Source organism: Panicum virgatum, chromosome 7N, assembly GCF_016808335.1.
Source record: "Panicum virgatum strain AP13 chromosome 7N, P.virgatum_v5, whole genome shotgun sequence".
In the NCBI taxonomy this organism is placed as follows: Eukaryota; Viridiplantae; Streptophyta; class Magnoliopsida; order Poales; family Poaceae; genus Panicum; species Panicum virgatum.
Window position 1 is genome coordinate 32,473,565 of NC_053151.1, and position 27,060 is coordinate 32,500,624.

General features: G+C 46.4%; 3 protein-coding genes, 1 long non-coding RNA gene and 1 other non-coding gene across 8 annotated transcripts; 3 read left to right on the forward strand and 2 right to left on the reverse strand.

The window, feature by feature from the left end:
• Nucleotides 1–218: 218 nt before the first annotated feature.
• Nucleotides 219–3,787, forward strand: LOC120682938 (sugar transport protein MST1-like). The gene is made up of 2 exons (XM_039964947.1): nt 219–829; nt 2,435–3,787. Exons 1-2 carry the CDS (start codon nt 371–373, stop codon nt 3,506–3,508), a joined length of 1,533 nt encoding a protein of 510 aa, XP_039820881.1. The 5' UTR covers nt 219–370; the 3' UTR covers nt 3,509–3,787.
• Nucleotides 3,788–5,594: 1,807 nt separating this feature from the next.
• On the forward strand, nt 5,595–5,667 carry TRNAR-ACG. The gene has a single exon. It is a non-coding gene; the product is annotated as a tRNA-Arg (tRNA).
• Nucleotides 5,668–5,895: 228 nt separating this feature from the next.
• Nucleotides 5,896–9,340, reverse strand: LOC120682596. The gene is made up of 5 exons (XM_039964561.1): nt 9,049–9,340; nt 8,865–8,938; nt 7,887–8,016; nt 7,214–7,519; nt 5,896–6,436 (listed from the first exon to the last, which is right to left on the reverse strand). Exons 1-5 carry the CDS (start codon nt 9,157–9,159, stop codon nt 6,167–6,169), a joined length of 891 nt encoding a protein of 296 aa, XP_039820495.1. The 5' UTR covers nt 9,160–9,340; the 3' UTR covers nt 5,896–6,166.
• A 10,569-nt stretch (nt 9,341–19,909) lies between these two features.
• Nucleotides 19,910–24,474, reverse strand: LOC120682813. 4 transcript variants are annotated; one of them, XR_005678613.1, is made up of 7 exons: nt 23,737–24,472; nt 22,550–23,524; nt 22,322–22,450; nt 21,798–22,160; nt 21,574–21,702; nt 21,247–21,377; nt 19,910–20,299 (listed from the first exon to the last, which is right to left on the reverse strand). XR_005678613.1 is itself a non-coding variant. In XM_039964834.1 (7 exons), the coding sequence occupies exons 2-6, from the start codon at nt 22,742–22,744 to the stop codon at nt 21,293–21,295; spliced, it is 909 nt and encodes a 302-aa protein (XP_039820768.1). In that variant the 5' UTR covers nt 22,745–23,524; nt 23,737–24,473; the 3' UTR covers nt 19,910–20,299; nt 21,247–21,292. The 4 variants fall into 4 exon arrangements, 3 of the variants coding, with proteins under 3 accessions (XP_039820768.1, XP_039820769.1, XP_039820770.1); XM_039964834.1 differs by having other exon boundaries at nt 21,247–21,385; nt 23,737–24,473; XM_039964835.1 differs by lacking the exon at nt 21,247–21,377 and having other exon boundaries at nt 23,737–24,474.
• Nucleotides 24,205–25,776, forward strand: LOC120682814. The gene is made up of 2 exons (XR_005678614.1): nt 24,205–24,630; nt 24,901–25,776. It is a non-coding gene; the product is annotated as an uncharacterized LOC120682814 (long non-coding RNA).
• Nucleotides 25,777–27,060: the final 1,284 nt, after the last annotated feature.

Consider the following 27,060-nt stretch of genomic DNA (forward strand, 5'->3'; position numbering starts at 1 on the left):
GGCAGCCAGCCGATTGGATCCCCCTGTCAAGCATCGCAGAACCTCGGCAGGCGCTTCATTCTTTTGCTTCACACGTCGCGATCCGCGGGGTAGCTACGAGCTTCTGACTGACAGATCCAAGATCACTGGGAGCTTGCTCGAGAATTGAATAATTTGGTGAGGCAATGAGGGCGCTCACCTAACATAAAATATATGCTCGCGTTGAAGAAGAACGGTCACTTGTATATATAGCAGTGCTGCAGCACCTGGTCCCTGCCTCACTGCCCCAGTGCTGCAGTGCATCAGCCTAGCTGTTCCCTGACGACAGGTGGTAGCCGTCGGCTTGTAGTAGGTGAGCCGGCGCGCGCGTGCGAGTGATCGAGCAGCAAGAATGGCCGGGGGCGGGTTCGCCGTGGCGGCCGCGGCGCCGTCCGCCGACTACGGCGGCCGCGTGACCTTCTCCGTCGTCGTCACCTGCCTCATGGCGGCGTCCGGCGGCCTCATCTTCGGCTACGACATCGGCATCTCGGGGGGCGTCACGGCCATGGAGTCCTTCCTGTCCGCCTTCTTCCCGGGGGTGCTGCGCCGGATGGCCGCGGCGCGGCGGGACCAGTACTGCGTCTACGACAGCCACGCCCTCACGGCGTTCACCTCCTCGCTCTACCTGGCCGGGCTGGCCGCCTCGCTCGTGGCCAGCCGCGTCACCAGGGCGGTCGGGAGGCAGGCCGTCATGCTCGCCGGCGGCGCGCTCTTCTTCGCCGGCGCGTCAGTGAACGCCGCCGCCGTCAACATCGCCATGCTCATCGTCGGGCGCATGCTGCTCGGCTTCGGCATCGGCTTCACCAACCAGGTAGAGTTTTACTACTACTGCAATCTTTGAAACGGTTATCTCAAATTCATCAATCTTATTAAACTATTCTGTTTAGTACAATTATAAGCTGCTTTCAAGTTGAAGGAGAGAGTCTACTTCTCTTTCGCGCTGCTTAAACTGGAACGGAAGTACCGAAGTACTAGTACCTCCGTTTTTGTTTCATTTTTGGTTTGGTCTGAGATATGGCAAATTGGCATTAAGTTGGAGCCTGGTTATGGGCCCTACGTACACAGAATCGTAAAGGCTCTTCAGGGGCAAAACGTTAGCTATAACTTTATGCAAACTGAGATACAAACATTGCTTTGAGATAGTAGTAATATGTAACATACCCTTTTAGCTTAGCAAACAATATCCCATTGGCCCATTGCACATTTGCACTATAAATAAAGCTAGCTAGGTGGCTCCACTTGATGAACGAAGAGTAAGCTTTCATTTTGCAACAAAAAAAAGTAACAACCATTACTCAGGATCTCGACGAGCAATTCAAGTGTATGCGTTGTGCAATAAAGAAGTGACGGATAAACTCATGAACTCCATGTGGCTCTAATGTCTGTTGTGGACCTCTCTAGGTATAGATAGAGCTATCCGGGAGAAGTGATTCTGTAGTTGAAAGTGATTCTCTTTGATTCACTAGCGTAAACTCTTGAAATCATGATGGAGAATCATTTCATAGAATCAGGAGAAGCTACTTTTTTCAGCTCCCAACCTCTTAGTTTACTTCACATAATCACTTCACTAAATCAGTAGAGAATCTCTCTAAAAAACAGTTTGGCAAAGCTCCTGCTGGATTCAGCAGAGAATCAGTTCTAGGAGCTTCGACGAACGCACCCAACCTACCCCTTACTAATACATATGTACAGATCTTATACTACATCTAAAGAAACCAAGACGTCTTAGGAATATATAGTTCGTCTTATGCTGTGTGGAATTTAGTTTGTTGTAGTATTCTTTACTATAGTTCCAGTAATAAGATTTTACTTTTGGAAATCTATCACAATGCAAACTCGAGCCGTAGTGTTCTTATCGACATGAGTTAAATCCAGCTCCAAAACTTTGTTGAAAACGTTTCTTTTGAGAACTGATGATTTTACTCTCGGGAAAAAATTCCTACAAATACCATGCAACCGAACGGAGAGTAGGTCTGTAGCCTGTAAGTGGCCATGGTCATCAAGATTGGAAGGGTTTGTTGCGGCGTGTGCTGACGCTCGTCCTGCTTCATTTGCTTCCTGTCCCTGTCCCTGTCCCTCGAGGGTAGCTAGAGCCCGTGGCTGGTTTTGAGCCAACCCATCGCTCTCAAGCCCGGCCCGTCCAGCTGATTGAATAGTGGATGCACAGTCGCGTCACCTTTCGATCGGTAGCTGCAATGCAATGCAATGCAACTCGTGAGGCATCATCCATCCGGCTTTCTTGGAGTAGTTGCCTGTCCTTTCCGTATCACCTTTAATTTAATCCACACCTGTTGTTATGCAAGTAGAGTGATCTAGCTATCATGATGATTGCATACGTCATACTACGTGCTTCACAACTTGGACGCACGAGCTCATCACGACGTGACGTGATGTCCTCGCATGCTGGCAATGGCAGGCGGCGCCGGTGTACCTGGCGGAGACGGCGCCGCCCAAGTGGCGGGGCGCCTTCACGACGGGGTTCCAGCTCTTCCTCAGCATCGGCAACCTGGCGGCCAACCTTGTGAACTACGGCACCTCGCGCGTCTCCACCTGGGGCTGGCGCCTCTCGCTCGGCCTGGCCGCGGCGCCCGCCGCCGTCATCCTCGCCGGGGCGCTGCTCATCCCGGACACGCCCAGCAGCCTCGTCGTGCGCGGCCGCGCGGAGGAGGCCCGCGCCGCGCTCCGGCGCGTCAGGGGTCCCAAGGCCGACGTGGACGCCGAGCTGGAGGACGTGGCCCGCGCCGTCGAGGCGGCGCGCGCCCACGAGGAGGGCGCGTTCCGGAGGATCCTCCGGCGGGAGCACCGCCACCACCTGGCGATGGCCGTGGCGGTGCCGCTGTTCCAGCAGCTCACGGGGGTCATCGTCATCGCCTTCTTCGCGCCCGTGCTGTTCCAGACGGCCGGCTTCGGCAGCGACGGCGCGCTCATGGGCGCCGTCATCCTCGGCGCCGTGAACCTGGGCTCCACGCTCGCCTCCACCGCCACCGTCGACCGGTACGGCCGCAGGCCGCTGTTCCTGACCGGCGGGTTCGTCATGATCGTCTGCCAGGTCGCCGTGGCGTGGATCATGGGCTCGCAGATCGGCGGCGACGGCGAGTCCGCGATGGCGAGGCCCTACTCCCTGGCGGTGCTGGCGCTGACGTGCGTGTTCTCGGCGTCGTTCGGGTGGTCGTGGGGGCCGCTGACCTGGGTGATCCCCGGCGAGGTATTCCCCGTGGAGATCCGGTCGGCGGGGCAGGGCATCAGCGTGGCCGTCAACCTCGGCGCCACGTTCCTGCTCACGCAGACGTTCCTCTCCACGCTGTGCGCGCTCAAGTACGCCACCTTCATCTACTACGCGGCCTGGGTCGCCGTCATGACCGCCTTCGTGGTGGCGTTCCTGCCGGAGACCAAGGGGGTGCCGCTCGAGGCCATGGGCGCCGTCTGGGAGCGCCATTGGTACTGGGGCCGGTTCGTGCAGCCGCCAACCAAGATCAACGAGGAACCCTGATGGGAACTGACGGAAGATGCAACGCTTCTTGTTTGTGGCGGTGACAAACTTCCTCGGACTTGTTCTGTTTGTGAATGGCTTCAGTTTGTTTCTTTGTGTGTTCGTCATCGGAGGAAGACTTGTGTATCAACTAAAAACGAAATTAAGTACATATTCTATTTCTTTTTTGTGATTTTTGTAATGGGTATTGCCAGTGGATGGACGTTCCCCATCGGATGGTCAAATAAACAGTCTATTTTTTTTCTACATAAAAACAAAGCATGCAGCATTGTAAGGCAACTTTTGAAACTATAAGAAACAACTCAAAAAACAGTTTTATAGTAGTACGTTCATTTTTCGCGACCGTGTCTGAGCACGTTTTTCATTAAGAAGAAAACAATTACAAACATAATTTTGATGTGGCCAAACAGAACTTGACCAACACAAGAGCACAAAGGACTAAAACTAAAGAAACACTGAAAAAACGCACACATAAACAAGGACCCACAACGACAACACATACATCAGCAAAGCAACACAGGAAAGACAAAGAGCACAGTCCACACCTCAAGCCACAACCCTATAACTGAACCTGCAAGCAGAAACAAACACCGTTTAGGGGCAAAGGTCAACGCCCTAACAAAGGTGGCCAAGCATCCACCCAAACAACCAACTACGGTGGCAAAGCATCCGCCCGAACTTCAACCAACGCGATGACAGCGGCAAAGCATCCGCCAGTGAAGAGAAGCCGACGACCAAGCGCGACCCGGACGATGCAGATGAAATGAAACGAAGGCAGGTGCAGAAGCAGAAGCTCTCCGAGGAGAGCAAAGACCGCCACCAACAAAGCTTCCAAGACAACGTCTCCAGGAAGAAAACGACGCCACAAGCGACGTCGTTGTCCGATCAACATGATCTAGGTTTTCACCGAGAAAGCTCGCTGGAGAGGTAGGAAAAGGGCAGCAAGATGACACCTTCAAGAAGGTAAACGGCGCCCGAGGGCGTCGTCGTCATCGGTCCGCAAGCGGATCCAAGGCTTTCGCCACTGCCCCTTTCCAACCCAGAGCCGACGGCCGACAGAGCAAGCGGCGGCACGATCACAGAGCGAAGCGGCAGCCATGGCTAGACGGCCACCTAGAGCAGCGAGGACACGTGGGGCGAGCGCCCAGCATGTCGCGGTCACCACGGCCACCCGCGGCGGCGAGCGACCGAACGGCGCGGCCACACGGTCACACCGTGCCCCCGCGTCCCCCGGCCGCGGCCACCACGGCCACCCGTGGCGGCGAGCGTCGGCGCGGCGTGGCCACCGCGACCATCAAGCCGCCAGAACAGGGCCAGACGGAGAGGGGGCAGGGGGCGGCGACCCGGCCGGATCCGGCCCAGCAGACCCCGGATCCGGCGAGAGGGCGACCGGATCCGGCCCCGGCGGCGGAGCACCAGTCGACGAGAAGCCGAGGACGAGCCCCGAGGCGAGCGGCGCCACGCCACCGTCGACGAGAAGCCGAGGAGGAGTCCCCAGCCACGCCACCACAGGGCGGCGACGGATCCGGCTCGTGGAGCCGCGGATCCGGCGAGGAGGAGGCCGTAACCGGCCCCGGCGGCCGGCGGAGCGGCGTCAGAGCGTCGAGGTTTGAGGGCTGGAGTGAGGGAGACGGGCGAGGAAGAGAGAGAGGGGAGGGGGAAGCAGGCCGCCGCCGCCGTCCGGACGGTCGCCGGCGGCGGCGGCGGCCACCGGAGGCGGCCTGAGGTGGAGGGACGGACGGAGGCGCGGAGGCCCCCCGAGTCGCTGGGAGCGACGCGGGGGTCGGGGGGTCGCTTGTGGTTCTGTTCAAGATCTTCACAATGTTTCTCTAGTACGTTCATTTTATTTATATTTTGTTCACTATATGATTATTTGTACCCGCACTTCTATATGTTGTACTTTACTATGCTGAATCTTGCAGTGTTTGATTTTGCGGCTTTAGATATTACTAGAATGTATGTATTCCCCTACCGATAGTTGTGTAAAGTAAAAACCGCAGGTGCTCAGTAATGTTGGTGATCTTTTAAAAACGTGATGCAAGGTTAATAATGACAAGATGTGTTTAATCCTTTCCATTGTACCGATGACTCCGTGGCCCAATGGATAAGGCGCTGGTCTACGAAACCAGAGATTCTGGGTTCGATCTCCAGTGGAGTCAAAATTTCTCCTTTTCTCCTGCCATTAGCTAGAATTTAGAAATGCATCAAAAACGTCTGGAAATATTTATATTTTGGAGCAAACGTATTTGCAGAAACCTACTCCGGATATTGCAACTATAGTTTTCAGATATCTTAGAATGTTTCTGAGTGCAGATAGCAGAAGGCACAGCTGCATTACACAGACTTGCATCATATTTGTTAACACAAGCAATGATCTAAACATCCAATGAGGGAAATAGAAATGAGTTCAAAATAATTATTGCACAAGTTCTCAGTTCGGAGGGAGGAATACATATAAGTAGCACAAACAGAAGATGAGATAACACAGGCGTATCAGATACGAGCCAAGTGATCGAGTCAGATTCTGCTGACTATACATTATATTATATTAGACTAAAGATACCCAGCATAAATTAAGATCCCCAAGCACAATTAAGAACTGGGAGGTCAAGGGGGATCCGGGAGCTAGCCAGTCCGGATTAGAGCAGACGACAACAATTAGATCAGTGCAATGCTGCTCTCGCCACCAGGGGGCTTCCGGACACCACCAAGGTATTCTCGAGGAGCAGGTGTTCCATCAGCGAAGATGTCACTGCCGCTCATCTCCTTCAGCTTCGCGGAACTCAGAGACTTCTCAGCCGAGGCAGGGGCTTCCTCCTTGAATATGTTGTTGCCTGTCAGTTCCTGGAACTTCTGGTTGTGGATTTTCTTTGCTGTCTTCACCACAGGCTCTTCGCTGAAGGAGATGTTGCTTGGTCCTCCGGCAGGCTGCAAAAGCCATTCAGTACAAATAGACTCAGAGACCTAAGATGTTCATGCTAACATGATGAAAAGCAGCTAGCTGGTTTTCCATGAACTTCAAGCCGTAAGAGGACAGTATTTAGAAATGATGAGAGATTGTCCAATGCGGTGCTGTTAGATTAGCTGGTGCATTTCATATGAAAGCCTTACAAACACATTCCTTGTAACATAAACGCAACCGAAATTCTAAAACTTCCCATTAAATATTATCAGATTATCCTATACAATGATGATAGTAGAAATAACTATTAAGCATATCAAATCAGCACGGTATCAGGCTCAAGGAAGATTCAAACAACACTCTATAAGCACAGCTCCGAATTCTCAGTTGGTCAGGCATTCACCATAGACCAATTTGATTGTTTGTATAAAAAGTAACAGTGTGAACTACCAGCATATTGCAATTTTATTAAAATAGCTAGCAACTCAAATAATTGAATCATTCGAACAACATAAAACAAATAAAACCATATAAAGAACAGTGCAGAATGATATACTAGATTGTACATATTCAGCAATGTATAAATAAAACATATAAAGTAGGAGCTGATATCTGTTTGACATATCTCAAGAGAAGAGAGCCAACTTTTGTATAATAGGCCTGTAGGTGTTTAAAATGGTAGCACATATACAGCCAAAAACAACAACATAGCCTTTTTTCCCAAGCAAGTTGGGGTAGCACATATACAGCCAAGAAACAAATAAAATGTACATAAAAACATCAACAAGAAGTCAATCACTTACATGAGATACTTTAACCGATGTGTGGACGCTCCTATGTGGAAGTGAGAAGTCCACATTTCCTTGTAGCTCCATGTTACGAGCAGCCAATGGCCTGGCAGGAATCTCAGGAGGTGGACCAAAGATGTCACTCCCGCTAAGCTCCTTGGTCTTGGCCTCAGAAAGCTGCTTATTGATTTTAGCATCAGCATCTTCTAGAGTACCACTAAGCTCTCGCTGCTTAGCCACTTCAGGTATAGAAGATGGCTTCTTCGGCGAAACACTTCCATCAGCACTAAATGAGATTTGGCTTATTCCAGTCACAGTTTGCTGCCAATAAAAGGTGAATCACATAGTAAGAAAGCCATACTCATGTGATTTACAATTAGTCAACACAAGGTAATCAGAGAAACATAAGCTTATACAGCTAATGGGGAACATGAAAGGTTATGAGCATGGAAGTTACATTAACATAAATTTAAGACAACATTAGAAATATGTGCTATAGCAGATGCAGTTCCTTTGAAATATCAATCATTGTGCCTTTCCCTAACATAAATGGAATAAAACATGCCTCAACTTAGCGTTCTGTCCACATACTAAACATATAATATGATTTAGGATTGATAACCACTGTATATCAATACCGATAAGCAAAGGAGAAGTTTGGTTAGAAGGATTCAAATAGGATTAGTACCTGGTACATCCTTACTGAAGTTTTGTTTGCATAACTTGAAGCCTCTGACTCACCATTTTCACTCTTTTCAGCAAAGATGCCACTCCCACTCATTTCTTTCAACTTTGAGCCAGAACAAAATTTCCTTTCACTACAGCAGGTCAACAGGAAGGTTAGTGCTGAAATATTGGAAGTAATGCTGAAAGTTACATTAACAGGAAATGAGGAAAGTCCCCAGCTGTTTGGCTGCCATCATTCATGGCAAGAACTCCATTCATAGAATTATTGGCTACATATTTTCATGTAAAACATAAATTTTCTAAAAAGAAATGTACACAAGATTCACTGCAGTTGCCTGAAATATTGTAACACACTCCATGTAAAACAAGATTGGTGATACATTAAAAACTCCCAAAAGGAACATCGTACCAAACAAGCAGCGATAAAACTACAGCCTACGTCAAGGATGTCGGTGTGCACAGCCTGGCATCACAACGTGATAGAAATATCCAAATTTTAAATCAGACGCTTGTGTTCTGCATCGCAGAAATCACTCTCAGCCAGTGCTAAAAAACTTGTATTGTAGCACCACCAACAATCGACAGCTGATGCCACGGATTTGGACAGTAGCCGCGTCACACACACAGTCCATCACTGGCATCAACCAACCACCTGCGAGGTGCGAGCGACTGCTCTCCAGCCGCCACCATGGGAAGGCGTCGCCCGCATTAAACCGCAGCCGCCACTTCTCGCTAAAGGCTGAAGCCCATTCTCACGAAATGGCTTTCTCGCTAAAACCCGAGCAACCCGAACAGGGTTGGTAGGTGCTGGGCTTGAACTCGACCGGATCGAGCTGAGCACGCCTCCAAGCAGAGCAAGCGCCGGACGTCGCTAGATCGGATCGGAGTCGGACAAAGCAAGCTGGAAACGGAGCAAACGGCACAGATCGAGAGCGGATCAGGTCGGAATGCGGGGAGCGGGAGTCCCCCCAGATCTCACCTCTTGCTCAGATCCTCCGCCTCCTGCTCGCTCACCGGCGCGCCGAACATCGCCGGCGTGATCCCCGCCGCCGGCTGCTCAAAAAAAAAAAAACACCACGACCCACACAAGTCAGCCGCGCCGCGCGCCGATGCAGCAAGCAGGGATCGATTGACCGGCGGGCGTGGGGTAGGCGGGAGCGCACCTTGAGGCTGGGGCGGGAGGCCCCGGCGGCCGCGTCGGGGCCCGCGGCGGACCAGGTGAGCAGGTCGGCCGTGGAGGTGTGCGGCTTCCGCACCGGCACCGCCCTCTCCATTGCACTGTGCTCCTCCCCTCCTTCCTGCGGAGCGGCTGCGGGGCAGGGTTGACGAGGGATGCTTCCGCCTGCCCCTGCTCAGCTCGGCAGGCACGCTCCCCCTCGCGGTTTCTTCGCAGAGCGAAATGGCGGCGTCAGCCCGGACACCCCGTTTCGAAAAGATTTGCCGGTGCGGCGGGTTTGTGCAGGTACCCATCCACGCCTGTCCCGCCCCGATAACGTGACGGTACGGCTGACCTGCGGGGCCGGAGAACGCTGGAGCCACCTGTCGGTGAGTTCTGGGGCGGAGTTCGATTCGAATTGGGGGGACTGGGCCACTGGGGAGGCGCCCGGGACCCGGGTGGAGCAGCGGATCGGGGCCCTGTTTGGTTGTCTCGGTAGTATAGTAGCACAAATTTTGACTAATAATTAAGAGTGTTAAATAAAATTAATTTATAAAATTAACTCCATAGTCTTACGCTGAATTTAATAATGTCTTTGACCGCATAATTAGAGGTTGATTATCATCATTAGATTCGTCGCGAAAAATTATGCTCATCTATGAAAGGATTTTGCAAATAAACTTCGTTTAGTACTGCATGCATATAAAATTTTCTCGTTGCGCTACAAGAAACCAAACGGCCCGGATCCGTGTATCAAAGGCGCTTTGCCTTTCTTTGGGGTACGTGGTGGATGATGAGTGGGTCCATCTAGAACGAGAAGGTTGGGATCTTGAGCGGGCAGGGTGCCGGTGGGCTCGTGGCTCGCGCATCGGCTGCCGCAGGCTCGCACCGCCCTCTCTTGGTACGGAAGCTGTCAGTTTGGCCGCAATGCTGAGTTTAAGGTCGACCGTAACTTCCTCCTCTAGCGGTCGATTTTTTCCTTCCCCCTTCCCCGCACCTTTCTCCTTCCCCGTTCCCTCTTCCTTTCCCTCTCACACTCTCTCCGCCCCCCTTCCTCCCCGGAGCCGCGCTCCCTCCCCTCCCCCGAGCCCGTTCCCCTTTACTCCCTGGAGCCGCCGTGTCCCGCTCCGCTGGCCTCGCCCCGCCGCCTAGATCCGCCGCCATCGGGGAGGTCGAGCGCCGCCGCCGCGACGCCGGCTCTGCCCCGTGCCCGCCGCTGCTCGATCCGGGAGGGGGCTGCCTCCCCCGCCGCGGCTCCGGCCGCCACGGGCGTGGATCCGGCGCAGGAGGAGGGGCCAGCCCCCACGCGCCGCCGCCGCCGAGGGAGCACCGAATCTGCCGAGGGAGCCGGATCCGCCAGTCCCAGGCCCGAGCACACCGCCGCCGGAGAAGGGGCCCGGTCCCGCGCGCCGCAGCCAGAGTAGGGGGCCGGGCCCCGCGCGGCCGTGCGCCGCCGCCGGAGTAGGGGGCCCGGCCCCGCGTGAGTGCGTGAGGCGGAGAGAGGAGGAGGAGTGCGTGAGCCGGATCCCGCCGCCAGGGAGGACGAAGGAGCGCCGCCGCTCGCTCCCCTGAGTCCGCTCCCCTTCACGCCGGAGTAGGTTTTATATATATATATATATCAAAAAAATTTACCGACCAAATTTTTTACCCAAACTTTTTTTCTTTTGATTTTGATGAATTTTTTTTATTCTAAGCATTTTTTTTCGGATGCAAACTTTTTTTACCAATTTTTTTCTATTCTGAATGCAAAATTTTTTCCAAAATTTCTCAATTTTTGTCTCTCAAATTTTTGTTTCTAATTTTTTTTCTCGTCAAAAAATTTTCTCTCCAAAATTTCTCTTAGAAAAAATTTCTAAAATCGGAAAACGACAAAAGAATTTCTAAAAATGGAAAAATAACTGCTGTTGGGAAATCGACCGTACGGGAGCCTCCCGTACGGTTGACCGTAAACTAGGGAGACCCCAGTTTGGCCCACACGGGATTCACGGCTAATTACGCCACCTCGAGTATGTTTTACTTTTACACCTTTTCGTTCTCTCCTCTATATCTACCTTCACCTTCACGACACCTTCACGACAACCAATAGTGGATCTAGAATTCAAATTTAGAGAAAATTTATTTTCCTCTTCCTCCTTTCTTCTCTGTTTTCTTCTTCCTCCTCTTCATTCATGACTGAAAATTGTAGGAAGGATTTTAGGGGACTTCATGGGGTAGGAAACTGGAAGCCCCTGCACCCTTTGGATCCGCCGCTGGTGACAATGAGCCACTTCGGCTGCCTTGGCTGGTTATCATCACGAGCTGAATACCGAGCTCGGCTGGTTCGTCGTTGGCAGTGGCGAAACCAGCAGGATAGCACGGTACTAGGACTACCCTAAATTTTGTAATTCCCTTTAGTACTTATTAATAATTTAACAAATTTTTGTATAAAACATAGAAAATATTAACACATGTACTTGTTAGGACTACTCAATATTAAAATCTTGGTTCTGCTATCGCTGGAAGCTCGAGATGGCTTGCTTAGCTCCGGTTCGAATGGTGAGCGTGGTCGGGTAAGAGGCGATTAGGCATGTTCTCGAGCCCGTACCACGCCCCCAGCTTGGAGTGAGCGCTAGGCTGCCTCTACTCCTGCTCTGCTGCGTTTGCTCACTTGCTCTGTGTTGGCTAGCCGTGTGTAGGAATACGAGGAATTCCATTCATCGCGGATGCGATTTGTGGCGGATTCATCACAATTCACACAAAACTCCTCTGGTTTCCGGTTTCCCCAGCTCCTCCACCCACGCCACCGCTAATCACATCCAAACCGAGCTTCTCCTGCCTGTCCGGTCCCTAACCTACCGGATGCCAAGCCGTTACCCTCTGCGGGCGGCTCTCTGCCTCTGCCCGCAACACACCACCGTCGTTGGTCTTCTCTTCCACCCTTTCCCCTTCTTCTAAGACTGTCGGTGACCACCGTGCCCCCGGCAACCTGAACCTCCTGAAGTGCGGCCGCCTCAGCTCGCCGGGGAATAAGCACAGTAGCGGCGGCGGCGGCCTTCCACGATAGCTCGAATCGCTGCAGCTCACGCGATAAATATAATTCCGGTAAAAATAAGATGACAGTACACAAGCAAACTAATGCAAGTTGCTCGATCAGGGTGGGGGTATTAGCATACCGAGAGAGGAGACACCTCCGGCCCACGTTTCTTTCAGCACTATTTTAGCAGCTTGACATTTATTTTGGCTGCAAGTTGCGTATGCATGGTCAGAGGTCTGCCCAGACCGTAGCTGATCAGAAAATTGCATGGTTTGGAGTCAACACACGCCAGACTACCGCGCTCGACGGTGAAGCGAGATCCGTGGTTGGCAGGCGGCGGGCCTTTGGGCTGTCAATCGCTATGATTGTTGATCTCACAACCGATCCTTTGGGAATTGGGCTTGAAGGTGGCCTGTATGTGGCCCGGTAAGTGGGTTCTTTCTTTTTCTACACTAAATGTCGATCATCACTACTCGTACAGAACAACCATAGCGATAGATTGAAGATCTTGTAATGCCGAACATAAATAATTCTATTTCCATTTTCAATCATTTTTAAATTATAAAAAGTTCTGATCTTTGATCATTCACATGCAAATGACTACGACCATTCCATTTTCAATCATGAATTACATGATATGTATATCACAATGGAACTCCACCTTCAACTTTCGCATGGAGAAACAAAAACGAAGAGCTCCACCTTCTGCCGCTCCAGAAATGGTCCTTAGGCCCTGTTTGTTTCCGCGATTGCTTCGATTCTGAGTCAAATAATCAGTTTAATCCCGCCAAACTCTTTCGCGTGGAGTTAGAACGTGGAGTCCCAAAATCGCGAGAAGCAACTGAATAAGCGGCAGTTAGAACGTGGAGTCCCAAAATCGCGAGAAGCGAGGTCTGCACCGCTTATCGCTTATGCGTGCCGTGCTTTTTTGGACTGCGGTCACAAACAGGGCCTTAGTTGTTTCCATTTTCCAGCTAGAAAGTTACACCCTCCACTTCAATACCCATGCTCTGGAGATCCAGTGCACTTCCATCAGTGTTCCACGAAAACGAACTTCCGGAAAATTGCACATGATCGCCGAGCTGCAAGCCGTCTAATAAATCATATGTGGACGAGTCCCAGTCCCATGTCAAGATGTCGCCGTCATCGTCTGTCCGCAGCGGTGCCGGTGACGGCGACGATTGGATGATGGGGAAAGACGGGGACGACGACGATCACGACGTTGTGGGCGGCGGGACAGTCGAAGGGAAGGCATGCAGCTGGCTGTTGTTCGAATGATCTCGTGGGTTCGTCAGCAAGGACGGTCTCGGAGATCGGTGGTGGTATTGCTGCCGCTTTGCTTCTTGCAGCTGCACCCCCGCGTCACGATGGTGGTGGCCACCGCCGGAGCAAGAACCGAACATGAGGACCAGCCCGCCGCCGCTTGCCGGCGGCGGCTCGACCTCGGCCTCGACGCCTGGGGTTGGGACGGGCGCCGCGTTGCAGGTGTGCTCGTACATGTAGGTCACCTCGAACAGTGGCGGGAAGTCATGGGTCACCTGCTGCACCAGCTTGGAGGCCTGGCAGTGCCTATCTTCGCGGTAAGAACATCTGAAATATAGCCTGCGGTGAATTCATGAATTTGGTTTCATCAGTAGTACAAATTGTATAAATTTTGACCAATAATTAGAGATACTAAATAAAAGCATTTTACAAAACCAACTCCCCAACCCATGCGCTACTTCGCGAGACGAATCTAATGAAGCATTTGACCGTGCGATTAGAGAATGGTTGCTGTAGCATCACTATAGTCAATCATCAATTAATTACCGTCATTAGATATATCATGCAAAATTTCACCCATCCATGAAAAGGTTTTGCAAATAAACTTCATTTAGTGCTCCATGCATGGAAGATTCTTTTTTAGCACGAGTAGCAGCGCGGAGCAAACAACAAACAGGGTCAATGTAAATTAATGTATGAGGGGACAAATAAAGCATGTATATCTATTATCTTATTATTTGGCCAATAAATGGAGCCTCTACGTTCGCTCTCAAGATCTAAAAATTTCCACGTTGAAGAAAAAAAAATGTACCCACCACTGCCGTTACGAAAACAATAGCCTAAAATACCCATATACATGTTTATAAATTAACCACCAATGCCATTAAAATATATTTCTATTTATAAATATAAATCTATCCATCGTTTCGCATATCAAACTACATATCGTACATACCTATAGGATACTAGCTATACAAACAATTAACATGTTTCACCACACGTATATCTTATTATATTACCAAAATCTCAAATGCACCTTCACGATTATATTATTATTAGTCAAAATAAACAAGATAATTTTAGTCTTTGCATTATATTAGACTATCATCCTCCAAAGGTTTGTTATCGATATTGCTACAAGACACTACCGCACCTCACAATTAACACCACAAGCTCAAAAAAAAATTAACACCACAAGTAGATCAGGAACTAGGACAATATCGATCAGACTATGATTGGTACAGTAAGCTCATCAGGTTTGAACATGAACATTGGTTGCTCAAATTCTAAACGAAATTTTGTGCTCTACACTATGGAGATTTTTTGGCTTTCAAAAATCAAGAAACTTTGATCGATTATTCCCCAACAGAAACTTGGCCATGGAGACATGGCGACATGCACCAGACGACACAATTAATTACACACAACTGCCATTATGAAAAAATAGCCTAAAATACCCATATACATGTTTATATATTACCCACCAGTGCCATTAAAATATATTTCTATTTATAAATATAAATCTATTCATTGTTTTGCATATCAAACTACATATCGTGCGTACCTATAGGATACTAGCTACACAAACAATTAACATATTTTACCATACGTATATCTTATTATATTACCAAAATCTCAAATACACCTTCACGATTATATTATTATTAGTTAAAATAAATAAGATAATTTTAGACTTTGCATTATATTAGACTACCACCCTCCAAAAGTTTGTTGCCGACATTGCTACAAGACACTACCGCACCTCACAATTAACACCACAAACTCAAAAAAAATTAACAGCACAAGTAGATCAGGAACTAGGATAATATTGATCAGGCTATGATTGATACAGTAAGCTCATTAGGCTTGAACATGAACACATGTTGCTGAAATTCTAAACGAAATTTTATGCTCTACACTATGGAGATTTGTTATTGGCTTCTAAAAATTAAGAAACTTTGATCGATTGTTCCCTAATACAAACTAGGCCATGGAGACATGGCGCCATGCAACAGACGACACAATTAAATATAGTAGCAACAGATGACCAAAAAAATCATAAAGTAGAGAAGTTAGCAAAAGAACAACTGAGTCAGTTGAACTAAGCAGTGGGCAGCATTACTGTAAGGGCTGGCAGATAAGAAACATGTTACAACTGCTACAGCGAATGATAGTTGCTAAGATTGAGGAGATATGCAATCGTGACAGGATTAGGGATGTGCGCTTGCTATGCGGCCACATCACTGCACTAGCAGCAGAGAAGCATTCTTGATTACTGAAACAAGTAGCGTGTGATGAGAAAGATTTCAGTTTATGAATAATAATTAAATAAAAAATATAAAATATATTTAGAATATCAATACTAGCTGCGCAAATGTACGGATCATCTCGTTAGTTTGAAATTCAATTGCAAACAGTATAATAAGAATGCAGCTAGCTAATATGAAATTACCTAGGATGCGGAGCGTCCTTGATGACCTTCTGGCCGTACTTTCTCCACAAGTGGCCATGAAAATAAGGCGTGAGCGTATGCTTGATCCATGTATGCTCGTCCTTACTGCAGCAACAATATTCCATAACTAGGTGTGTATTTGGAGGAAAGGGCACAATAACTCAGAGAGCATGGATATGTAATTTCTATAGGCCCATTTGCTCGGTGTGTATTTGGAGGAAAGGGCACATTAAGTTGAATGTTGCTGTGGATGATATCTCTAAAGCCTGTGGACATAAAACTTTGACACGGCTTACCTAATAAATTCTGTTTATAGCCCGGCTCACACTTGGGGTAAAAAAATATCATGCACACATGTGTGTGTGTGTGTGTGTGTGTGTGTGTGTGTGTGTGTGTGTGTGTGTGTGTGTGTGTGTGTGTGTGTGTGTGTGTGTGTGTGTGTGTGTGTGTGTGTGTGTGTGTGTATTATCATCAATTTCTGACCTTTGTACTGTTATTTCCCTTTCCGATCGATCCCCTTATCTGTCCAAATATTTTCCAGATTGGCATAGAGCCGATGAAAGCAGAAACGCTAGCGATTTGACAGATTCAGTATACGAACAAGAGCAGCTTAATAACGTGGATCGCTGACAGAAAGCAAATCTATCAGGAGTGCACTTTCAGGCTCTGAAAATACAGAATACGCTCATCACACAAAGAGCTCAGAAGATACTGCAGTTTCGAGACATATGCATGTAGATATACCTTCTCTTCCTGCCATCGCGCCGCGCAGGCTCCGGTGAAGAGTGGCCGTAGCCCGTAGTGCTGTTTGAGCTGCTGCTTCCTCTTCAGGCCCGGCGGCGTTGACATTCTTTTATATCTCTATCTGTCTAGCTTGTAGGCTCTAACCGTACCTGACCGACCAATTGATCGATCGAACTGTACCAAGTGATCGAGATGGTAAGCTATTAGCGAAGGAGGTGAGTGGGAAAACGGAGGAGAAAGATATCGATATGCTCGAGCAGCAGGCGTGTCCGCGTGCTGTGAATCTATGGCGCTCTCACCGGCCGGAGAGGGGGCTTTAATGCCGCGGGGATCAACGGCGCGCACGTTGCAGACACGCAGGACGCAGATTGTTTATGACCGGCCCCGGTTTGTTTCCTAGCGAAGGGAGAGTCACGTAGCCGGGTGTTTTGATATATTGGCTTTGAACATCCACAGACGCTATCATGCTACGCACCCTTGCAGATTCATGCATCTGATGCCACCGCACCAATAGCATTTGAATCATGTGCCTAATTATATATCCAGCATTATTATTCAAAAAAAATGTTGTATATCATATGCAACCTCCACGAGATGGGACCGGGATCCCTGGCTGACTTCCTTGCGAGCTGCCTAGCTCTGGCCTGTTCTTTCAAATTTGTTTCGTACTTTGGGAAAACAGTTTTACTTGAGGTTTCTCTACTACGCTACTCTGATTGTTCACGTGCATATGCTTTGCGTTGAGGGGGAGTCTCTCCTATAGGATCTACGCACATCACTACTACAAAAATGATTTTTAGCAACATCTTTTAGGGACGGACAAAAAGTAATCTGTTTCTACAAACAGAGTAGGGTCACAGTAGCTTTTGACCCATCCCTAAAAATGCAATTTTTAGGGCTGGTGACGCTATCACCCACTCCTGAAAATAGAGCTCAATTGTAGGGATGGGTGATGACATCACCTCCCCCTAAAAGAGCATTTCTAGGAGCGGGTGATGTCACCACTCGTTCTAGTGAATGGTGGCGTTTGAGGGGTGGGTGATTTCATGGCCCGCCCTTACAAATAGTATCACATATAATTCATATGCTCTTGGATGAAGTCAACTTTATATCAAAATTGTACTGAATGATGAGATCTAAAATTTTGCGGTTGATAAATTTTCATTCAAGGTTATTTAATGGTCTAAAATATTATTATAAGTTATCTAATAGGTATAATATATCATATAACTCAAGTCATACTTTAAGATTTTCACAATCTTAATCTTTATATAAAGTGAAATATACTTGGCATATTTTTTTTGTTTCTATAGTTCACAATAACCATAGCATAGAAGTTTCACTTTTTATTTGATTTGCTATATGCAAAGATTTAAATATTTTTTTTGATAAAATAGAAAAATATTTTTAGGGGCGGGTGGTGGTGTCACCCGCCCCTAGAAACGGTCACCCGCCCTACAAATCAATTCTAGAGTTAATATAAAAGAAAAGCATACCCCATAAAATCACAAGTGATTGTATAGTGTGGTGGTAAGAAAGGTGCGCGCGAGACTTGAGGTAGACGGTTTGAATTCCAGTTGATGCAAGTGTGCATATTTCACTACAAGCCTAGTAGTGGTGGCTGGTTGGCTGGAGTATTTTTTTATTTTGCTATTTTCAGTTTTTGGGATATTTTTTATTTTTTTAGACATGAATTTGTAATGCGGCTCATGGAATAACCTGCCCCAAGAAATCAGGTCACACCATGACCCGCCCATAAAAAGCATTTTTAGGGCGGACGTGTTACCCGCCCTTAAAAATAGCATTTTTAGCTGTGAAAACTAGAGATGAGTACCATACCCATTCCTAAAAATATATTTTTACCTGCCCTAAAAACCTTTTCTGTAGTAATATGTAGTAGACATTAGGATGTGATATCTATATATCTACATGAGGATAGGATAGATACGTCGGAGGATTAAAATCGCTGTTAGATTTCATGAGATAACAGTAGACAATGCAAACAAGCTGCTCCATACTACTCCCTCCGTTCCAAATTATAAGTCATTCCAAGAATCTTGGAGAGTCAACATATCTCAAAGTTTGACCAAAATTATAGAGAGAAATATAAAGATTTATGAAATCAAATAGATATACTATGAAAATATAGCTAACAAAGAGTGTAATGGTACTTAATTGATATCATAAATGTTATTATCTTGTTATATATATTTAGTCAAACTTGAAAAACTTTGACTCTCCAAAATTCTTGAAATAACTTATAATTTGGAACAGAGGGAGTATTCCATAATCTAAAAAAACATGTTGCTCCAGATTGGGAGTATAATACGGTGCCCAGGACAGTGGAGGTTACCAATACCGAGACACCCCCACGTTGTTTCTTTCGGCAGTATTTTAGCAGAGTTATATCTTTTTGCTGCAAGTTGCTGCTGCATGCTAGATTGCAAGAGGAGGTGCTGGCTTTCTTCTTTTACCTGACAGTTGCCACAAATAATGATGTGGTCGATCCGATCTGGGAGGGTTGTAAGTACGATACGCGCATGCGTGCATCTTGACGCTTTCTATGTCGGCCAGCGTATGGATCAGATCAGTGTACTGTATGTTATTTTTATCAGGGGTGGCAGCAATTAAATTAATTGCAGAGGTCAGTGAGCCTGTCATCAGCTACCCTGCTTGTAGCTGATCATCACAATTCACATGTGGTGAAGGCTGCCAGCAATCTAGTAATAGTCGGTTTTGGATTCTCTGCAGCTTACAAATTAACGAGATCATACTGGAAGGTAGGAGGCGGAGCTCTGGACGGTCGATCGGTTCTCTGCTTGTTGATTTCTCATCAGATGCCATTTTTCATTTTTCGTGTTGGTTAAGACCGTGTAGCTGGTGGTCGACGTTGGGAACGACTATGCTAAACGAAGTTTGCTATATCGATCAACTAGTAAATCATGTGGGTAGGGGATAATCATGTACTGTTACCATTAGACGATTGCAACGGTACAAGTGTTGGAGAAGCTCTCGATCCAACGTCGTCTTGATGTAATTAATACACAATTAGCACCACCACAACAGCAGCCCCCCCCCCCCCCCACACACACACACACATATATACATATCACTATGTACGAAAGTCTCATAGATGATGTGGGTTAACGCACATAGAAAATATGTTTTTTCATATCTCCAAATTTACATCTCTGATGTTAAATTATAGGGTCTCCTATGAGAAGGGTCATTGGAGATGCGGGGTCTCCTATCAGAAGAATCATTGGAGATGCGTTTTTACAACTTGCGTCTCCAATAACCCTTCACATATAACCCACGTCTCTAACGACCCTCGCATAGGAGACACCACGTCTCCTATGCCTTCAACAGGAGACTATGATGAATTAAAAAGAAGCATAACAAAATATATCCTTCTATATATGCATCATATGTACACATATTTTGATCCATTCTTTACATCATAAATTCACATATTTTATCTGTTGTATATATTACAAATGCAGTCCTAATCTATTGAACTCATACAAATCCACTATTATCTTCGAGTGACATGGAGGTAGAGGAAATTGTCTCCTATAACAAGAGCAGGTGCTGCTTTTCGTACAAAAAATAGCATCCTAAACAAAATATATGCACCGAACCAACAATCTTCCACGGATTACATCCTGCACACCCGGGGCATCATGGAAGACAATGTTCATATCTGAGCTGTACTTGTCCTCATTGACACGAACAACAATCATAGGTCCATGCTTGGAGCAGAGATAATAACCTTCTTGGTACCACCTATTATTCAAAGGAAAATGCAGCTATAAGAAATATAGGCAATTAGAACCTAGAAAAAGCATTAGAATTTATGTAGAAGAGGGGAAATCACACATCCTCTTTAACCATCGTCCCAACCCCTAGTCATTTTTATGTTGCTGGGCAGTTTAGGCAGAGGATGACCCAAATAAAATTCTAGCATCTTGACACCTTCACTACTGGAAATCATGATTTCCCTGTGGGTGAAAAACCGACAAAAAAATTAACAGAAAAATACCGATAGGGCTAGCTTGACAGGGAAATAAAAAATGCCTGTCGGCCCACCAACAGAAATATTGTTTTTGTCGATACAGACCAGACAGAAAAATACATTTCGATAAGTTTGGGTTCTGTACTCAAACCTTACCGTCAAAACAAAAAAAAATTCTTGTCAAAAGTAAACTAACAGAACAATGCATGCTATACCCAGGAAAACGAGAATTTTTCTGTGAGGAGTAAATTTTCCTGTCAGTATCTTACCAACAGCAAAATTGTTCACGAACCAAATCAGATTGATTTTGATACAAATTTCAAACCATATCCATTCTTTGAATCAAATTCCAGGGCAAGCATATATATATATATATATATATATATATATATATATATATATATATATATATATATATATAAGAGATTCCATCATCATACAAACATCTGTTCCAAATGTCATCCATAAAGGTTACTCCTACCAACATTTAACAAGCACAACACTCAACTAGCACAGCTATAGATCAGTAAACTGGGTCATACTACTAGACTCCTACCAACCTAATAAGGAGCCCACAAAAGTATGGCCATAAATTTCTAGCACAACGTAGCTAGAGATGGCTAGATGGAGTCATACTATCATTATCCTAGTTAACAGGGACAACTCTACAAAAGATGAAGCTGTCATCTCTACAAAAGTAAACAAGCTGCATCCTCACATATGCATTATTTTTGCTCTGCTGGTTGCTGGCTTCAATATTGCTGTCAATGTGTTCGGCCAAGATCCTCGGCATCATGGCCATCATCATCAATGCTATTGTTAGTGGACTCCGAGCCAACATGAGATGATCTAGTTGCCAGCATGTGGATAACATAGATAAGCTACCGAATGCTGAATATTTGCAAATAACAATTTATTTTATCATGATTACTATGAAAGGGTTCTCCAAAAATCATGAAATGGCATGCACATAGTTTCACAGCTGTAACAATATTTCTTGCAAAATATGCAGCACTGGAATAAATATGCAGCTAATATTTTCAACCTGTATGGAGAGATGTATCCTTGAGGTAGAATGCAAGAAAGTGACATAAATAGTCACAATTGCTTGGGCAGCTGACAGGCATTGCAATGCATCCTCTGGAATTTCCTTTCCAAATTCCCGATACAGTCCCTGCAGGCATAGCACAAGAACATATATGTAGTGCAAAATGAAGTGTGGATAAAAATCAGTAGTAGAAAATTAAATAGGGCTTCATATATATGTACCAATGCCAACTCTGTAGTAACTTTGTAGTGCTGCAGTGCATTATCCTTCTCATGGTTTGCTTGCTGTAACATTGCATTTGCACGACGGAGGCGTGCTATTTCTCGGGCCATGCTTTGCAAGGACACTGGATTTGATGGCCGCAAACCCCTCTCCCTTGCAGCAGCCCTCACATCTGCTGCCCTAACGGCACCATTTGCTATTGCAAAACGCCCATGGGTTCTCGAATCAGAAGACACATCATACAGCACCTGCTCATTCAAAGGTTGCTCATGCACATGCTCTTCCTCTCCCTCTACATCTTCCATGTCCTCATCCGCTCCTCCTGGATGTGCAGCCCTGCCAGCTCGTTGAATATAGTCATCCTACAAGGAATTTGACTATCAATACTTGCCCAGATCAGTGGCATGCCAATATACATCAAAATATAACTTGGATTAATCAATATTTAACATGTAGCAGCAAGATGAATAGAACAAAAGCATCAATCTTTTGAACCTGTGGAGAAGAACATGAACATACATACCATGCGCTTTTGAGCTTTGTGGCTCCTGATTTCACCACTATTACCACTGCTATCCACACTTTTTATACCAGATTTCATCACTGCATATACATTAAGAGGAGTTGCCTTCTCAGGTCCATACATAGTTTCCTACAGCAACAGTTGAATGAGATATGCAGTGATGTACACATGCTACAACAACCTGTAAGTTATGCTTGCAAATACATCAAAGAATGTACACACACATACCAGAACTTGTTTTGTCTCGGTGAATGGTCTAGATCCTCCGTGGTTTTGAGCAATATCTTCAGAATTCAAGTGTGCTTCCTGCCCTCTCTTTCGTTTCACCTTGAACTCTTCTGAGCACCAATAGCGACAGTCAGCGCGCCATCGCGGAATCTGCGCGCACCAATTGTAACTGGTTTCTAGGGTTTGAGAGTTCATTCTTTCTCATTTTCTTTTCACGGTCAGCGCGCCATCGCAGAATCTGAGCGCCAAGCAACGAAGCGTTCGGCGGGAAAGGAAAAAATAAGCGCTGAAGATTGCATCGAACACGCCCAGGTTAATTTATTTGAGGGTATGCCGCCATTTTCTTGAGTGTTTTCAAACACTCACAGGTTAATTACTACTTTTCTGTGCGTTTAATTTATTTTTTTTGTGTGTTTTACATCCCGACAGAGTAAATATGTATTTTACTGTGTGTGGAGTAATTTTTCTGTGAGTTTTATCCTACCTGACATATTAATGTATTATTTTTTTTGTGTATTACATATTTGTTCTGTGAGTTTTTCAAGACCCGATAGAATAATATGAATTTCCCTGTGTGTTTTTGAGAACCCGTCAAAAAAATTAGTCACCCACAGGGAAATCATCATTCCAGTAGTGCTTGAACTTCGTCTATGAATAAAAGAGGTGAAATCCAGACTATACACACAACAGAAAATAAGCAATGTTCAAACTTCTTTATTGTCACAGTTATTGGTAGTAAGATTCTTTTAGCAAAAAATATTAAATTGATAGATTAGTAGTTAACATACTAAACAAACAGTTATCGAACTGAAACAGAGCCCGAATAATGTCCCTTGTTAAACCTGCCTCTGGACCAACAAAATTAAAACTGGTTTAAGCTTCGCCAACCAATCCAGATGCTGTGGTGCCTGGCCTAATTCCATCATCAACAGATATCACAACTTTCTTCTCCTATCCAGTTTTAGGATCAACGATCTGCACAATGTGGAAAGCGTCAACGAACACTAAGAATAATGATCACTAAAACAGTTTCTGTTTTTCTAGATAACTAGACTGAAAAATTGTCCGACAACAAGCATATTAGTTACTGCTTAGTTAATACAGTTAAAAAAATAACAGATTAACTGTTGCTAGTGTCGACTTGAAATGAGTTGAGGGCTAGGAAATGAAATTCCAATGCCTCTTACCTTTGTAGGCACAGGGACAATAATCTCATGTTTGAATTTTCCAGAATCCATGGCTGCCACTACACCAATCCAGATTTACCTTGGCGGTCGAGATTTTTCTTGGCAGCCGCAATTGAGCCGCCAAGGAATATAACTTTTCCTTGGCGATAACAACAAACCACCAAAAAAATGAAATTTCTTGGCTGTTTTTATGGGCCGCCAAGTAAATAGTATCTTTTTTTGGCTGTTTTCATGAGCTGCCAAGAAAATCATGCGTTTCCTTGGCCGGGCTGCCAAGGAAAAAGTGTTTTTTTTGCCTGTCTGACCGAGCTGCCACATCTAGCGCTCCAAAAATTCCAGCGCGGGAAAAAAAAGTAGCGCGCCCACGGGCCGCGCCCAACCGTGTCGCACTCCCGCGCAATGGAACCTAAAACCACAAGTCATGTACCCATCTGTATAAGAGGAAACCCTAATTCACAGGCCTCCGCCGCCACTCGCTCAATCTCGCTCCTCCAAATCTGACTGCCCTCCATGCTCGCCCCCTAACTCGCCGAGCCCAGATCTTCCTAAATCTTCTGCATCCTCCACGCCGCCGACCTTAGCATCTACCTTGCAGCGGCGATATGGAGTGAGTGGTGGTGCCATCATGGGGGCTGTGGAGCTGGAGACCAGTAACGAGTCGAGTGGGATTCAGTCCTGGCCCGCCCCGTCGCGGCTTCAGTTGGTTTAGGTGGCCCGTCCACTACTCCGCCCCCGGCAATCCACTGCCGGCGCCCTCACCGCCGCCGCGGCCGCCGCCGACCATCGCCGCTGCGGCCGCCACCGACCGCCACTGCCGACCGCAAACAGGGTCACTGCCTCGTGGGACTCATGGCTGCTGGTCGGCACCGGTGCCGTGGTACCCGTGGCTGATTGGTACGCGTTTCTTGCTTGCTTCTTGCTCGTAGCTATCTTGCTTGTTTCTTCTTTTGCTTGAATCAATCTGTTCATTTTGCTTCCCACGATGTGAGGAAAAATCAATTCCAGATTAGTTAGAATCTTGACTGATTTCTATCGATGGAGGCTAGATTAGTTTTCTGAAAAATACGAATTTCGATTTCACCGAATCCTCCAGTAGCTGAGCAAGCCAAGGGGACCGTAGGGGGCCTGTTTAAATCTGAATTTTCTTGCTTGCAATTTTTTAAGGGACACCGGATCTGAGGAGCTCGTCATCTGTTTGAGTGGCACATTGGGGATCTTGTTGATAATTTGACTATATTTGAAGAACGCACTGCTTCCCTCACCCACGAACTGCAGACCTCTCCGATTAAATAGCAGTAAGTATATCAGTATTCATCGAATACATTTTGATTGAAATAGCAGTCGTGTGTTAGACATTGTCTTGAATGCACTTGTTTGTTAACTGCATATTCATCTTTAGTTTGGCAAAAAAAAATCCTTTTCTGCTACTTGTTTGTTGATATGTGTTACTTATTTTGAAACTGAAATATTCTATTTCCCGACATTTTTCTATGGTTGATATTTGTATAAAATTGTTGTGACACTGAAATATACTATCTTTTTTAGTTAACACAGAACAAGAGTAATGGCAAACCGTGAATGGATGTATAGTGGTTGGTCTCGTGGGCAGCCTCCTTCTCATGAGTGGATTGAAAACACAAACAGGTTTCTAGATCATGCATTCTCATAGCTGGATCTGGTCGAAGGCGATCATTGATAACTACTGCTGTGACCTTGACTATGACCTTGACTGTGACCTGCAGGATGTGAAGTTAACTTGTTTTGGTCTATTTTGGTAGAAGCTAACATATTATGTGTAGCTGAGCTTTTGCTGAGTATTTTGTGAGTGTCTGATGATGACACATGTAGGCATGATACAATATTGCCATCTAGATTATATGTAGGTATGATGATGTGGTGATGACATGTTTGCCCTATGCAAACTGGACTTGTACTGAGGCAAATGCTTGTGGATATATGATCCATACATTGTTGGTGCAATCATATAATCCAATTTGGCTCAATTGAATTGTGATTGCAGAAGTAATGGTTTTATTTGTATTTTCCTGGTTATGTGCAAACATATTCTTGCTGATTTAATTGTTGAAAATGAATTAACTTGGCAATTTACTGCCAAGGAAAACAAAATTATCTTGTCGAGACTAGCCGCCAAGTTAAATATGCTTTTCCTTGGCAGTTGAAAGCCGCCAAGAAAACAATTTAAGTTGGCGGAGACCAGCTGCTAAGCAAAGTTACTTACTTGGCTGTTCACGGCCGCCAAGGAAACAATTTAAGTTGGCGGTGACCAGCTGCCAAGAAAAAGAGTTTAATTGGCGGTGATCAGCTGCCAAGGAAACAATTTAAGTTGGCGGTGGCTAGCTGCCAAGAAAAATAGTTTAATTGGCGGTGACTGACCGCCACAAAAACAAATTGCTTGGCGGTTTGAACATTTTCTTGGCACATTTGAAATTTTAACGTTGTTAAGGTTAACTTGGCGGCCAAACCGCCAAGAAAATAACCATTGGCAGTAAGCTGCCAAGTATATCGACTTTTCTTGGCTCTCTATACTTGGCGGTCGGCCGCCAAGAACATTTACCTTGGTGGTTTACCTATATTCCTTGGCGGGATTCGACCGCCAAGGTAAATCTGGTTTCGGTTAGTGTGCAACAACTTTCTATGAGACTCGGCCTGATAAAACACAAAACTTTAGTTACAATATTATTGAAAGAAAGAAATGATTAAATTGAAACACTTTGTGCCTAAGGAACTCACAGCAGCCTGATCTCGCTCATGCCTTGTGACCATAGTTATTAGGATCGGACGGTCATCGAACCGCTAGGGTGCTCGGTTCCATGGCTCATTGGTCCAACTAGTTGAACCACCGGTTCAAAATGGTTCAAATAGAGTTAACTTTTCCATATGAACGCAAGCTGTGATGTGGTGTAGTCGTCTGTTTCTCCACTCTAAACACCCCAACCTAGGTTTGAGGCCCTCTCCCACCCATTTTTGCGCCAAATTCCCCACCTTGTGCAGCCATCCCACCTTTGTGCGCTTGCAAGCCCATGCCCAAGGGTTCGGACACCCAGTTTTATACCGTTTTTTTAGAAAACTTGGGCAGTTCGAACAATTTAACCCAGTTTAGTTGCATGGTCGATCTGGACCGAACCGCCAGGGGCTCCATGTGCCGTGCCGGATCGATCCCCGGCCGATGATCCCTGGCCACCACACGACCGAAGATGCGGGCGAGCGAGGGGGCCATGGATGTCGTGGAGGTGCTGGCCACCTATGGTGGTGATGCGGGCACCGGCGATGCCGCTGGGACCGCTAATGAGGTTGATGCCGGAG